Source organism: Cryptomeria japonica, chromosome 9, assembly GCF_030272615.1.
Source record: "Cryptomeria japonica chromosome 9, Sugi_1.0, whole genome shotgun sequence".
Taxonomy (NCBI): domain Eukaryota; kingdom Viridiplantae; phylum Streptophyta; class Pinopsida; order Cupressales; family Cupressaceae; genus Cryptomeria; species Cryptomeria japonica.
The window spans coordinates 245,342,315-245,357,733 of record NC_081413.1 but is presented as its reverse complement, the minus strand read 5'-3'; the positions used below and the strand labels follow the sequence as shown (position 1 = coordinate 245,357,733).

The 15,419-nt window shown below is 35.9% G+C and overlaps 1 protein-coding gene across 1 annotated transcript in view; it reads right to left on the bottom strand.

Annotated features, from left to right (window-relative positions):
• Window positions 1–3,501: 3,501 nt before the first annotated feature.
• The window catches only part of LOC131048280 (small ribosomal subunit protein mS33), a 32,312-nt gene continuing 20,394 nt past the window's right edge, over window positions 3,502–15,419 (bottom strand). Inside the window, exon 2 of the mRNA XM_057982172.2 lies at window positions 3,502–3,747. Within this exon, the coding sequence (XP_057838155.1) occupies window positions 3,660–3,747 (88 nt within the window). The 3' untranslated portion in view covers window positions 3,502–3,659. The remainder of the gene's footprint in view (window positions 3,748–15,419) is intronic.

Below are 15,419 nucleotides of genomic sequence, written 5' to 3'. Positions count from 1 at the left end.
TGTCTATATTAGTTTGCTTTAGATCAACTCATCTACACGAATAAATGCATTGCCATCCTTGCCAATATAATGTCCCCTCTGCAAACTTAAACCCAACACTTTGTTACCGCTGAAGAACACTGTCTAAAGCCTGTGAGCATAATGGATCAGGTGTAGAAATATATAATATAGACATGGTACAATAGATGTATCCTCAAAAAAAAGGAAAAATACGGACTTCCAGCCTCAAGAAGGAATTAAGTAATATTATAAATATTAAAGTTTATTTTTAACAAATAACTCGAGGAATTTGAAGAGGTACATCTATTGGAGGAAAGCTCTATTTAAGAGAGGCCAAACAAGGAGGAGGCATATTGATCAGCCATTTTATTTTCTAATTTACTCCTTGTTGGAGCATTGGACTTCAATTCAATTAACCTGAGGACAAAAACCCTCTAGGTCCCAATTAGTGGACGAAAATCCCTAATTCAATTCTTGTTTGAAGAAGATACACTTGTTTTTATTTGATATATTTGTGATGCAAATTATATCAGCGTCATTCTAAGTGTTTGTGCATACAATCATCATATTGTTGTTAATATGTTGTGAGACTCAAGGGCAAGAATTGACACCATATTTCATATACGTGTGCGTAAAATATTGCAGTGAATAGAGTACTGATTATAATAGGCTGCTTATACAGGACAGACTATTTATACTTTACCAGCTACTTGGCTGCTCCAATTGGGCCCAGCACTGAAATTACTGACTGCTTCACAGATTTGAATATATTGTTGGTTGGTGGCTCCTTTGAGCAATATTACTGAGAATAAATTGCTAGTGGCAGCCCCTATTTAGTGTCATCTTCAGATTGGATTCATACTGAGAATAATGGTTTCTACAGCATTGTCTGGGCAGCAGTCATGAAGGTGTGATAGTTGCAATTTATCTAATTCTATATTCATTACCAAATATTCTGAATTGCATACAAATTATTATTTTAATGGTGTGGCTTGGCCCAAATACTGGGGAATAACTACAAATCTGATCCTAGGCTAGTTGACAATCTGATTTGTGAGGTTAAGGGAAAATTATCGATCTGAATTGAATCAAGTTAGTATTTTCATAAATATTCCATTTCAGGATACTATAGCCAACATAACACAAAATCATAAAAAAATATAAAGAATGTTAGGCTCTAAAGAAGAAAATCTACCAATTATATATATGGGATACCCACTCCACTAGAAACCATCTATGGTGATATAGGATCTTTGACAGAATGCAGCCCAAGATTACCAAATGGACCCGTAAACGATTCACCTTGGCAGGAAGAGTTCAATTCATCCATTCTTGTCTTGCATGTTGTGTCAAACAATCTTCTCACTGTCCCACAATGAGTAAATGACCATTTCAAATACTCTCTGGTTGATGGAACAAAATTAGTAGGCCAATTTGACAGGAAGGCCTTTGCATTAAGAAGCTGCCACTTGTACAATGCATTTTCCACCAAACAAGCCAGACAGTTAATGCACAAGCATGATGAACCCTGAACCACTCTTCTTCAAAACAAGTAAAGGTTTTAGCAGTCAGAATGATTTCTTACAACTCAGGAAGAGCACACCCTCTCAATTGACCAATTGTATCTCCGAAAGAAGCAATGTTCCACAAGGACACATTCCTGGAAGTTTCAAGCAGTCAGAATGATTTCTCGCAGTCAAGTGGAAGAGCCCTCTCTACCAATTTATCAACCATGTCAATTAAAAAAAGGAACTTCTAAAAAAGCAGTGTTCCATGAGGATGTGTTCCCATGGATCTGGGTAAGGTCTTGGACATCTTGGAACCCTGTAAACTCAGAGGGGACATCCTCTTTCTGTCCCACTTTTTTAAAAAGTTTTGGGGGCTTCCTGGCATTCCCCAGCCATCCAGGGACTTTAAGGTGCTCCCCACATAGAACACATAAAAACAGCAAAAAAATGTAAATTTTCTAAAACAGGTAAACCCTAAAAGGAGGGCCCACCAAGCACCTCCCTAACCCAAAAAACTTTTAAAACCAATGCCCATTGCTGTTTCGCATTCACTAAAAGAGGAGAGGAAAAGAGAAGAAGAAGAGAAAGAGCAACCCACATAGAACACATAAAAACAGCAAAAAAATGTAAATTTTCTAAAACAGGTAAATCCTAAAAGAAGGCCCCACCAAGCACCCCCCTAACCCAAAAAACTTTTAAAACTAATGCCCATTTCTGTTTTGCATTCACCAAAAGAGGAGGCAAAGAGAAGAAGAAAAAGAAGAGGAAGAGCAGTTTCTGAGATATAAATCGAATGATGCGTCCAATTTCTGTGCTTTTTGCTCAATGTATCCATCTACCAAGCATGATGCAACATTTCTTTTTTTGGCATTTCTGAATATAAATCATGTTACATATTATCTCTATGATCGCCAGTCTACCAAATGGATTTTGGAATATGAATTGTTATTGTACTCTCTTTAGAATTTCAGTTTCTTTTGGTTGATGGTATTTTTTATTTATTTATACTTTAAAAATTCAAATATTGATTTTTTATGTTATTTTGATATCAATTACCAATTTCTAGAAAATGTTTTGCTATCCTCAAAACTAGAAGAAACGGTGTAGAAGAGTATGTCTACAAGCATGCTCAAAATGAATGCACAGCTCACTTCTGGAAAGAACATTAGCATATTGGCTATCCTCTTGAATCACTTGCCCCTCTACAAATATTGCAGCTCCCTAACAGCTCACTGTTTTGACAGAACAGATTATTACTTTGACCCTCTCAATTGTGTCAAGATTTCATTTAAAAAAGAGATCAACTCAGAACCCCAACCCTACCTATGAAGCAACGAGCACACTCCGATAATAAAAAGAAAATAGATTGTTAAGCAGCACAATGGGATAGATTAAAATTATTTGTTGTCTCACAGGCACAGGGGAATGCACAGTAGCAAGCGCCTATTATTAGACTGGTGCTCAGGATCTGGCTCAAAATCAAAATCCACTTACTGCCCAAGGAAAAGAACTCACAGGGGAAGCTTTAAAACCTAGAGGTGCAATAAGCCCCAGATGATGCCCAAATTATAAAAACAGAATGATGACATCCCACAATTCTTCAAATGCCATTTGCCACAATAATATGGAGTTGGACAGAAATAGCAAAATTGTTCGAAGCAAACAATCTAAATCTTTCCCTGGGTGTTCTGAAAGACTTTATCATTCAATAAGAAGAATCTGCCAGTTTTCCACAAGTTTTATCATTAGAATAATTGGAAAGAACACAATAACAGGATATTAAGTTGTATTATGCTACTGAGAAGCTTAACATAACAAAAACGTAGACAATTTACCCCAAGTTTTATCATTAGAATAATTGGAAAGAACACAATAACAGGATATTAAGTTGTAATATGCTACTGATAAGCTAAACATAACAAAAACGTAGACTACAAACCTGTTTCATGGTATGAGGCCCATGAAAGTATGCACATAATTCTAACAGCCATGATATGCAGAATGAAAAGCTGAAATTTTAATTAATTAGTCAAACTAGTCATACAGACCAATAAATTTCATGCATACATGCAGACAGTTAAGACACCAATACACAAAAAAACTGCACTGATGATTTAACGTTCAGTTACAGCAAAACTCAACACACTTGATCTACTTCCGTTTTGAAGCTCGTTTTCCATGGCCCTTCTTTGGTGGTCCTTTTCCTCGTCGCTTCCTCATTTCTAGCTTTTCCAGACGCCTGAAAAGAGGATTTAAATTAGTATATGAGAAAACATTGACATAATGAACATTTTTTAGTGCATTTACTCAACTAGAAGCTCTGAAAAGAATTATTTTATTGCCTTATGTGTCATGTTCCCATGTGTAACTGTTGCCTATTTTTTGACTTCAAGTCAAAAAATGGTCCCCACATAGGGTACTTGGTCTTATTAGTAAATTTTTGACGGAGTTTCAATGATTGGAAGATAAAAATTTTAAAGTCAAGAATTTTGATAATTCAACAAGGCAAGTTATAATGTTAAACTCCCTCTTGGATAATGTCAAAAATGCTAAAATCTTATTCCCCATGTTATAATGTCTTTTGTGTATTAAGAGGGAAGTAATAAACTTTGAAAAGCATAGATATTCAACGTGGCTTTTAGGTTTTCCTTGTGTCTTCTACAAGTTTACTTCCAGCTGCTGCATTTTCATCTTTCAAAGAGGTGAGGTCAACTAGGGTTTTATCTCCTCTTTTCAAGCACTTTTCTCCTTCAATGGTGGCTACATGCAAGAAATGGATTTTTTTTCAAGTTGTAGATAGCAAGGGCGTAATGTAGAAGCGGACCAAAGGAAGAATCAAAACCCAATCAAGACCGAGCGTTAGGCATGACGAGATTAATGAAAGACAGATCTATCTCATGCACAATCTATGTGCATCATCCCGGCAAAGAAAGGTCAGTTTCACCTCTTTAAAACTCTCTCATTACTATCCAAGAGAGAGTTCAATCATACCTAGGTTATATTCTGGTTCTCATGCAGCAAATGATGGTTTTTAAAGTCCTCTTGTTTTGAGTGATTGAATATTTAGTCCAAGTCTTCAGGCTATTAGAAGCCTATATTGAGAATACATATCGTTGTTGTTATGTCTTCATAAAGTTTTCCTCATTGAAAGGATGACTCATTTGTAACTATAAGTGGACAAGAGATTGTTAAGATTCTGTAAATCTGTGAGTCACTGTATTAAGAGATATAATATGCTGAAGACTGAAGGGTTCACGTAAATATTCTACATATTACACAATGTAAACTCTTATGCACTGCTACTTCATTGTCAAAGAGCCAAAATGTAGTCGAGTAATCTATGGATACAATCAGAGCTTAGAGGCACAGAATTTAAGAAGACAGCTTATAGTAGTCAGACAATAGCAGTCCCTGTAGATATGTGGTGAACATTTAAAGAGAGATACAATAACAAGCATGATATTACATGGCTACAGTATGAAGGCAGCACTCTGAAAGTTTGACAGAGTAAGAGCAGCAACAAGAACAGTACAAACACCATACTCAGACATCAAATCAATAGCCATAAAGGCATAGAAAGCTAAAAGGACAGCAAATGGAGATACCAAAGCCATATCAAACTGTCACAGTAATGAGAAAAGTGAAATACAAGAGACATAAAGAAGTGTAAGCCCATACAGTCATAAAAGCCTCATGTTTGACAATGACTCACATAGCAGTGGCTTTCATAATAGTCACTATCAAAGTATCATACAAACCCTAGGATCATGAATACAGTAACAGAGACACAGTCCCTTTATGCACTGTCACAGAGACATAGAGGTCCAAAACAGTGATCTGAAAGCATGATACAATATAGTCAAAAATAGACCTAAAAGGAGCAGCATGTTTTGATCATATTCGAAGTTTGACAATAAAGGTTAGTGCAGTGAATAGATACAGTTGAAGGGAAGGTTGTGATAGCTATGAGCATCATTGCATACACAGAATGATAACTATCATAGCCTATATTTACATCACTGTCAAAAAGGCATGAAACATGAGTGTTTTGCAGACCTAGGATCTTAAGTAAGATGAAGGATACAAGCAGACCTAGAGCAAGCTTTGACAATGTTCATTGATAATCAATTAAGACATTGTAAAGCTATGCCAGCCTCCTCATTGAGACAAAAGATTGATATGATTAAATAGAGGCTTTTAGATCAATATGAAGGGCTGAACAATGGTACAGCAGTCCTTGAGCATCAGGACAGTGATAGTATAAATCTGAGCATTTAGAGCAAAACAGTGAGAAAAGACATAAAAGGCAGAGTATATCAAAGCTAGAAACACTGATAAGGTAATCTCATAAAGCAATACACTAAAAACACAGTCCCAGCAGGCCATAAAGACAGTCATAATGAAGGATGAAAGGTCTGCTACAGCTGCAAGCATAGAAGAATAGATCACTGTCATGAGGGTTAGTCCACAATACAGTCATGAATCTATAAGCTTAAGACACAGGATAAATTGCAAGATTCACCTCTTTTCAGCTTATTGATATGTTTTGACAATCCATACAAAGGGATAAGTTCTTAGAATCAATGAACAATGAATCACAGTCAAAGGAGACTGCTACAGTGATAGCAGTCTTTACAGGATAAGTGCAGTCATGATTAAGACTTAGGATCTACTAAAAACAGTTCTGCAAGGGTTTGAAAGGTCTACAATGCCATAAGATGAATTTGAACCAAAAGCAAGAAAGACAGTGACTTGCACTTAGGAAATAGTTTTGACAGTCTATTCAAGAACCTTCATCAGTATAGTCACAAAACCATGGTCAAAAGTTGAAAGAGGTGTAAGGTTTCATGAAGGACAGTCAGTGAGCACTGTTAGAGAAACGAAAGAAGATCTTACACAGTCAAAGAATAAAAGGGTGATCACAGTCAAAGAAGACAATGTTGAGAAACAATAGGTAAACCCTTTGAGCAACCCTTCAAGAGTCAATGAAGTCATCTTAGTTTTAAAGAGCTTCTTTGTAGATAAAGCATGCTTACATGCTTAGAATAATCTCATCAAGTTTGCTACACAAAGATGGAACAGAGCAGTCAGGACACGTGAAGTTGGCGAATCACAGTGGACAAAGCTTTTAAGGAGCACTCACAACCATGGATGAAAAAATCTGCAAAAAATCTTTTAACTCCCGATTTATCGAGAGTCATTAATAGCAACGATTTAATCTGCAAAAAACTCAAATAAATCTGCAGTAATGATTTGTCAGGTATTCTTTTATTGAATACTATCATGCAATTGATTACATAACCTTGCACCTCGCCATTTGCGAATCAGTTAGTGTAATTGTGTACCCATCCACAACAAGTTAAAAATAGGTGCCTTCAAGGGATGTGGCATATCTATGGGAAGAATGTAAATCCTTTGGGTGTATGTGTGAGGAAAACTTCAGTATGGTGTTTTTGCATGATATGGTAGTTTCATGTGGAAGTCTCATGCTTCTTGAACCATGCTCTTGAAGTTGAAGGTATGTTATGAAGGCTGACAAAGTTCATCAATGTGTATGAGATGAGCTGAAAATTTGAAAGGCTTTGTGTGCACATGCCAATGCCAGCTATTGAACAAAGTATTTATTTTATGGAAGATGTGAAGTAGAGAACTTTAATTCTACAGAAAGGAGATTCAAGGAATGCAAATCCTCTATAATATGTATTGAACTCAAATTCATTTAGAGGTTGCACTTATTTTTTGGTATATGATATGTATTTAACTCATACTTTGATTTAAATATGATGGAAATAAGTAATATGTTCTACAAATTCAGTGTATATGTGTGTTTTTCAAGAATAAATTAAGAATTATATATTTTAAGAATGTTCGATAAATTTGCCAGAGTTTTTGCCAATTTTTTCCTGATTTTTTGCCAAGTCCCGAGTTTTCAAAAAATTTGGGCCAAAAAAGTCATTGCCAAGTAAAAAATTTTCATCTTTGCTCACAACAAACACAGATTAAGATAGAAAAGACAGTGATAAGCATGTATCAGGTTGGAATAATGCAAAGCTGCTCAGAGCTTAAGGAATAGATCAGTCAAACAAGAATACCATGAGAGAGTTGAGGCCAGTAAAGATAGTTAACAAACTATTTAAATCCTACAAATGACAGTCACCGTATGAGCACTATATATATCATAAAGCACAAAAGCACAAGGCACTGTGGAAAGGTTAAATAAGCATCTGTATGGAGTAAGAAGACATTCTCAGACCTGCAGACATCAAGATCAATATCAGTCCACAGTAGGATCAATCATTGAAGACAGAACCAAGGATATATAGCCAAACTATAAGAAGTTACAGTTAATAAAGAACATTCAAAGGAAAGTTCACAGTAATTGGTATACAAGAGGATTGGACAGTCTTTAGAGGATGTCACAGCCCTCCAATGCTCAAGTACAGAGCAGATATTAAGATGAGCAAAGAGTTGTGACAGTCACAACTATGATGACATTAAGCTCTCCAAAGTCCTAAAGGGCCAGAATACAGTCACAAAACATTGGAAAAGGTGTTGATAAGGTACAGAAAAAGCGAATGAAAAGATTAATCAGTGAACAAGGGTCTCTATTATAAAGGGAAGATGCACAAGGACAACCCTTAGAGCAGTCCAAGAACAGAAACACGGATCAATGGCAGGGATTCATGCCTCATGATAAAGTCCTCAGAGCAGACCATTATAACAGTGGTAGCTCTAGGGCAATGACTGGTCAAAACAGAGAAATGATACAAAAACAGTGAGAGCCTGGCAACAACCGATAGCATGGGCACAAATCAAACAAGTTCAAAGGCAAGAAATGAATGTTGACTGTTCTAATCAGTTAAGACCTTAAAAAGTGGAGTCTATGAAGCAAATGCAGCAGTTAAACCTCAGTTCAAGACCCCACATGGATGCAGTATCAGTTGAGGAGCACTGTCTCATAAACCTTCAGTTACCATCAGTTTTGATTACCTTTTTGCATGCTTCAAGATCAAATTCGACCCCAAAGAGAAGGATCATGCAAATTTGGAGATAGAAACAAGAATGAGGACCATCAGTTGGAGCAGAGATCAAAGAAGAGAAGCAGTTCAACATCAGTTCATTTTCAGATATTTTTGAGGCTGCTTCTTCAATAAGTTCCTCTCTTCTTCTTTCTACCTAGTTCTTTCTTTCTTCTTGCATCTTCAGCAAGATTAAAAGCTTTGTAGCTCAATTATTTTCAGTCTTTAAGCATTTTAATAGATTTTTATCAGTTTATGAATAAAGAATAGCAGATTCTTTTCATACATATCTTGTCTCAAGCATTGTTGCGTGAATGATTTTGATAATAATATTGTGATTTTACTGTTAAATCCTTTATTGTTTGTCTCATTAGTGCTTCCTGGAACAAGTAATTTCATTGCAAACTCAAGTTGTGTGTTGTGTAATTTGATTTCAATAAATTGAATGTTGTGAAAATTCTTCTCCTTCAAACAAAATATTGAAAACTTTCCAACCTTCACATGAAATGTTTATGAGTTTCATGATCTCAGTTGATTTGTAATCAGGATTTAGGTCTTTTGAAGCTGATAATTCATTTAGAACAGCAAATAGGATCATACCCTTTTGGTGCAATCACCTCCTATAGCTTTAGGATTTCAATTCAAATTATCTCCCTATCTCTTTTCTAGCCAAATTAGTAGTTTTAGGAATGACTGCAGAGCATAGAGCTATACGCAGTATGGATAAATGTTTTTATAGGGAACCAGCCCTTCATCTGGAGGTTGATTTCCATTACAGGCAACCCACAGGCCTGGAAATCTTCCCATGTTTCACCAAATTGCTGAGCTTTCAGCTTAAGCATTACGGGTGCAATCTTGATGACAACAGTAACTCTTAATAATACATTTGATCAGAGACTTCAGATTTCCACAGTCCATTATTATTAGTGCACTTTGTTTCTCGATTCAACTGCATAGAATTTGATTGCATCAACGTTTCAAATCACACTCCGTGATCCATCATCAAGATGAGAGAGCTGTAGGAGAAAATGCAATCAAATCCCTCTCATCCTGGTGATGGATCACAGAGTGTGATCCGAAACGTTGATGCAATCAAATCCTATGCAGTTGAATCCAGAAACAAAGCACACTAATGCATTTGATTTCATCAATGTATAAATGCATATTTGAGTTTTTAAAAACAAAAGGGCATATTGTCAACTTTAGATAGGACTTGCAACCATCCCAGCTAAATTCATTGAATGCAAATGCCTACATGTTTATAAGAACTGACTAGAGAAATTCTTAAAAAAGACTCTCTTTTAGACTATGTGGCTCAACTCTTCTTACTTATTCTTCCTCTTAATTTATATCTTGAAAACGGAGCTTAAGACTAATATCATCCCTCGTTTGAAATTTACATCAAATATGAGGGTCTCCAATTGATTTCTCATCACCACTTTTTAGTAGAAGATTCTAGAAGTCAGCTAAATGATGTCGACCACCTCCAGCAGGATTTCATTTGCCCATCTTTTGAATATAGCTGGTATAAAAATCCGTGTTTCCATTATCAAAAATGATAATCAGAAAGTCCTGCTTGACAAGTTCCAAATCCTCAGTTGCTATCCAAAACCTCATACACTTTTTTTCATGATTCTCAGATCCTTAGGCAGATCTTTGTTTAGTATCCCTTGCTCTGTTGGAACCACTTTGGCCTGTATGTCTTTGTCACTCCTTCCAAAGAATTATCTGTCATTTTTTCTTCAAACTAGCATCCCCTTTCCAAGAATTACCTGTCACTTTGTCTTCAAACTGGCATCCCCATCCAAGGAATTACCTGTCCCTTTTTCTTTAAGCTAGCATCCCTTTCCAAAGACATACATACCATTCTCCTAATCCTTTTCTTGTGCCGTATTCCACTGCCAGAGAATAAAGTTACAATAGTAGGCAAACTGCAATAGCCTGTTTGTTTTGCTCATAATTTCTCAATCAAAAGACTGCAATAGCATGTTTGTTTTGATCAGAATTTCTCAATCAAAAGACTGCAATTAGATCAGGGTCACAGGAGACCTTTTTGTATACTAATTTCAATAGAAAGGTCAGTTTCTAGCATCAATGGAGGGAAAACATCCTAAAACTAACTTCCCTTTATGATTACAATGAAATTTAAGAACTTCATAGACCAGAAAATAATTCTTAATTGAATTCTTGTCCATGTTAATATGGTTTTAAATTCCAGTTTGGCCGGATTAAAGATAAGGTCATCATTGCTTTATACATAAGGCTGTCTTACCCCAGAACTTGGGGCCTTCTTTGAAAGACTAGTAATAATTTTCCTTTGGGTAAAAATATACTAATAAAAACCCCGGTGAGTAAAACTAAAGAGTTGTGAAGAGAAGAGAGGAGGATGAGTGATGACCAAGAAACCAAGCAGTGTAAAGTTAACATGATTAAGATGGAAGATTGTCTACATTAAACTTTCAAAGAAACAATTTAAGAGTAGAATGGTTTCAGCTTTTATCCCCAACCATTTTACATCTGCTTTTAGCTGTTTGTACAGATATGAAAGCAAAGTCAGTGGCTACTATTTAGGGATTCATAGATCAAATGCTGGATAGATTGTGCCTCGATGTCTTTTCCTTTTTGTTTTCTCATCAAGTGAAGCGAGGAATAAGAATTTTAACTAGCAGACCCTTGTTTATAAGGAGAGTTGGACTCTACATGGAGTTGTGTTCAGAAACATTTTATCAAGCAACCATGATCTTAGTTCTGGAGCCCTATGTCTTGAGAGAGTTTAAAAAAAACTAGTTGAATGCATGGAGGTAGCTCCAACAAAGACAGACTGATCTTTAGCCATGTACGTCTGTATCTTTGTAAATATTGACTTAAACAAACCACTGCCAAAGGTCATTGTTCTACAATACAACGAAAGGTCATTGTTCTACAACACAACAAAGTTAACCCATACTCTTCATCGAAAGGATGCCAAAGGTCATTTCTCTACAATACAAAGAAGTTAACCCATACTCTTCATCAAAAGGATTTCTCATTTAGATGCAATGTCTATGTCTGCCACAGAAGTTAACCCATACTCTTCATCAAAAGGATTTCTCATTTAGATGCCATGTCTATGTCTGCCACACAACATGCCATCTAGGAAGCAGTGCCCTGAGATATCTACTAAACAGCCAGATGTTAACCTCAACCCTAACCCAGTGCCAATGCAGCTTAGTAATGATGTTGATGATGGGTTTAAAAAGACGCAAAGATTACAGGGAGAGCTCAGCAAGTCAAAAAGGATTAAAATTTGGGGTAATGTGCATGGTATTGAAAAACTTAAGGATCAACTTTTGTGCCAGAAAGGAAATGTTTTTGAAACCATTGAAAAAAAATATAAAGAACCCAGTAGGTCAAAAAAGGTTAAAATTCAGGTTAATATGCATGGTACGGAAAAGATTAAGAATCATTTTTTGAACCAAGCAGGAAATGTTTTTGAGACCTTTGAAAAAAAAATTAGAGTCCAGCAGGTTGAAACGGGTTGAAACTTGAGGTGATGTGCATGGTAGTGAAAAGATTGAGGATCAATTTTTGAACCAGGTAAAAATGTCTTTGAGACCCTTGAAACATTTTATAAAGTTATGATTACAGTTAGAGAGGGTCAGAAGAAAATAAACTCTTGTCCCCTCCTTAACTGTACAGGGATAAATCGTGCCTCCGCACTTCCATCAAAAGCAAAGTTTAAGGATTTCAAGCCAATAAAATTCGACAAATAAGGGCCATCATGAGTTCTCACAAGAAAAAACTGCTCCCAAGTTACTCACCCAGAAACTTAGGCAATTTCTGGCAGAAAACCAGTGAGTTAATTTCCAAGAACACATCAAAACTTAGAAAAAACTCACCTAAAGCCATGAGGACATTGCATTGCATTGTTGCAGGCAGCATGTGAAGACAGTCTGAAGGATATGGAATGCAGGAATTGCAGCATGTGAAGACAGCCTTAACCATGCACATGCCAAATGCCAAAAAAGGTATCTCTCTGGGCACATTTTGTCATGCCCCTGCCATGACACTCCTCACAACCTACCTTTAAGAAGAACAAATAAATAATAGATGAGATATATCTTACACTCAGAAAATTGTCTTATTAAATAAGACTTCACAATTTTCTAGTCAGCAGCCCGCACGTATTTGTTTTTTTAATCAGTAAACTAACAGCTAAGACGTCTTCCAAGAAGGAGATAGGAACAGTTAAAGAACAGCAAATCAAATCCAACTCTCTTTCATGAAATCAGTGATTTGCCTAAGCAAATCCTCCTCATGTAATTGACGATCTGTCAAAGAAAGTTAATGGATCGAATTAAGCAAACTAACAAAATCTAAACAAGAGGCACAGGACAGTTGTGAAGGGACGCAGCCGGAGAAGGGCGTGTAAATAGGAAAAGACATGACCATTCATTGCAATTCAAGGATATGTAAGGTGGATCCATGTTGGCATCAAGGGGATCGAAGAAGAGAAATAAGACAATCGATTAAGGAAGAGACTTTCAGTTTCATAATTAATAAAAACTAGTTAGCAGACTTATATACTATTCAAGTATTTGGTATGATGCATAATACATGGACTCTGATCTTGCTGACTTGTTATCTTGCCTTCCACTTGATAGGATGGAGGAATGATAAAGAAGTTAACATATTGTTGCTGATAAATATTTATATGTTGCTATTCTTCCCATTATGATATTTATGCAAAATAGATTAAATATATAAGACTCTTTAATACTTTAACCAACGAACTGTCTCATTATGGAGAGTAGAATGGAATACATAATAAGGGATGCAAGTAGCACATAAGTTCCACTCAAGTATGCCAACCCTGGGTGGGGCCAGGAGGCCGAATGGCGGGTGTCATTCCGTACTCTTGGGCTTGATAGAAAGGAATATGCTTGAGGTGCCTTTTATGATTTTCCAAGGGATTCCATAGTGAGGATAGGTTGTTAGGGAAAGTATTATTGAATCCCACAAGCACATTATGTAATTTACAATGATGATTAGGATTCTCTTTATAATATTGCTAGTTATATGTTTCTTCATCTTTCATAATGATAATTAACCTGGTTCTAGGGTCTAAATAAAGATTTAAAGTGGCAAGTTGCACTTCCTTAATATAATTCATACCTCATTTGGTGTTCTAGGCAATATACAGGAATATCCCAATAGGGGACATTACACATTTTCCAGTTGTAGCCTGTCAAGGGCACATTGCCATTTGATTGTGAGGGGTGATTAAATGTTTGTCGTTTGTTTATGCACAAGAGGGCATTGGGCATTGTAAAAGTATTCAAATTTATGTTCAAAAGTGGAATGTTAAGGATTTTGTCTTTCTTTTAATTCCTTAGACAATATTCAATGCTATTAATGTATGCTCTCTAGTTATTTCTGATTATGAACTGAAACTTCTTTGTTTGCAGGTTGCTGTAGATAATATTTATTGATTTTGATATTTCTCCAGCATTCTTCATGGCACATATATATAGGCATTGCCTTGTAAGATCAAGGCATGCCTTGACCGGACATGTCTCATGACATGTCCGATCAAGACATTTCTTGATCAAGGGTGGTGCCTCTTCATAATGCAAACCGATAACTATCAGTTAATATAAATGCCGATACATAACAAATGATAATCGATGCCAATCGGTTTGTGATTTAATGTGGTTTGGTTATCATTGTAACCGATAATGAATTGGTTAGTTTCTAATGCAATTTTAGTTATCATTAACCGATCACTAATCGGTTTATTCTTAATGCTATTTCATGGTAGTCGATGGTAAATGCAACCCGATTATGGATCGGTATAAGAGCAAAAATATGTTAATACGATAACTATTGTAGTTATCATATGACAACTCTAATTAGTGTTGTCATATGACAACTAGAATAGATATGCAGAACTGATTACAATCACAGCATATAAATGAAATCACTGCATAGCAAATACGATCATATCTCGATCAATGATAGAAATGCTTATAAAGATGATTATGATGTCTACCATTAGCATGTAGATTTATCGATAGGATAGATGATTGAATGAGAGACTTCATTTATCTCTCATTCAATCATTTATCTTACCGAAGCTACATTGTTTCAACAGGCATTTTTTGTCACAAATAGGCAATTTATAGAGTTTTTGCCAAGTCGCCAAGTCCAAGTTGAATTTGGGCTCATCAAGTTTTGTTGAGGCACAACTTTTTAAACTATGCTTTTGATGATAGGAGAAGAGGTGCAAATCAGAAAAAGAGACAAGATTTGTACAGGTCTTGAGGAATTACTAGAGGAAGAGAAGATTATGTATTCAAATAAGCCCAAATCCCAACATGATATCAAGAAGAAACAAAAAAGAAGAAAATTGGTAGACCACTTCACTCTAAAAGTTGCAACAGGGAAGCTCAGCAGAACATTGACATTGGAAATCAGCAACAATTACTGCAATGTTGTAGTAAGGATGGGTTAAGCCCTCCACAAGAACCATAAATTAAGATAGTATAATAAAATATATCATGTCAAGGGCATGAAAACCTGTTGGGTCAAAATTTTGTAAACTGATGAAGGTTCACAAAATGTGTGTTTCACGACAGCACACAGAATGATATCTATCAGAAGGCAAGATATTACTCAACCTAATTATAAGGGAAGGCTCCCCCTTTTTACTGCAATTGCTTTCTATTTTTTCTACCTACTAACTTCACACTAATCCAGGGTACAATGACAACTTGGTCCTCTTTTCTCAAAACCAGTTATCTCTAATTCTCTTCTAAGAATAGATTTTTCCTTAACTTAAATAACTTGAAAACGTGCAGTAATATCAAACTAATCTACCTGGGAAGTAAAGTGTCTGTGAAAAAACGAAGTC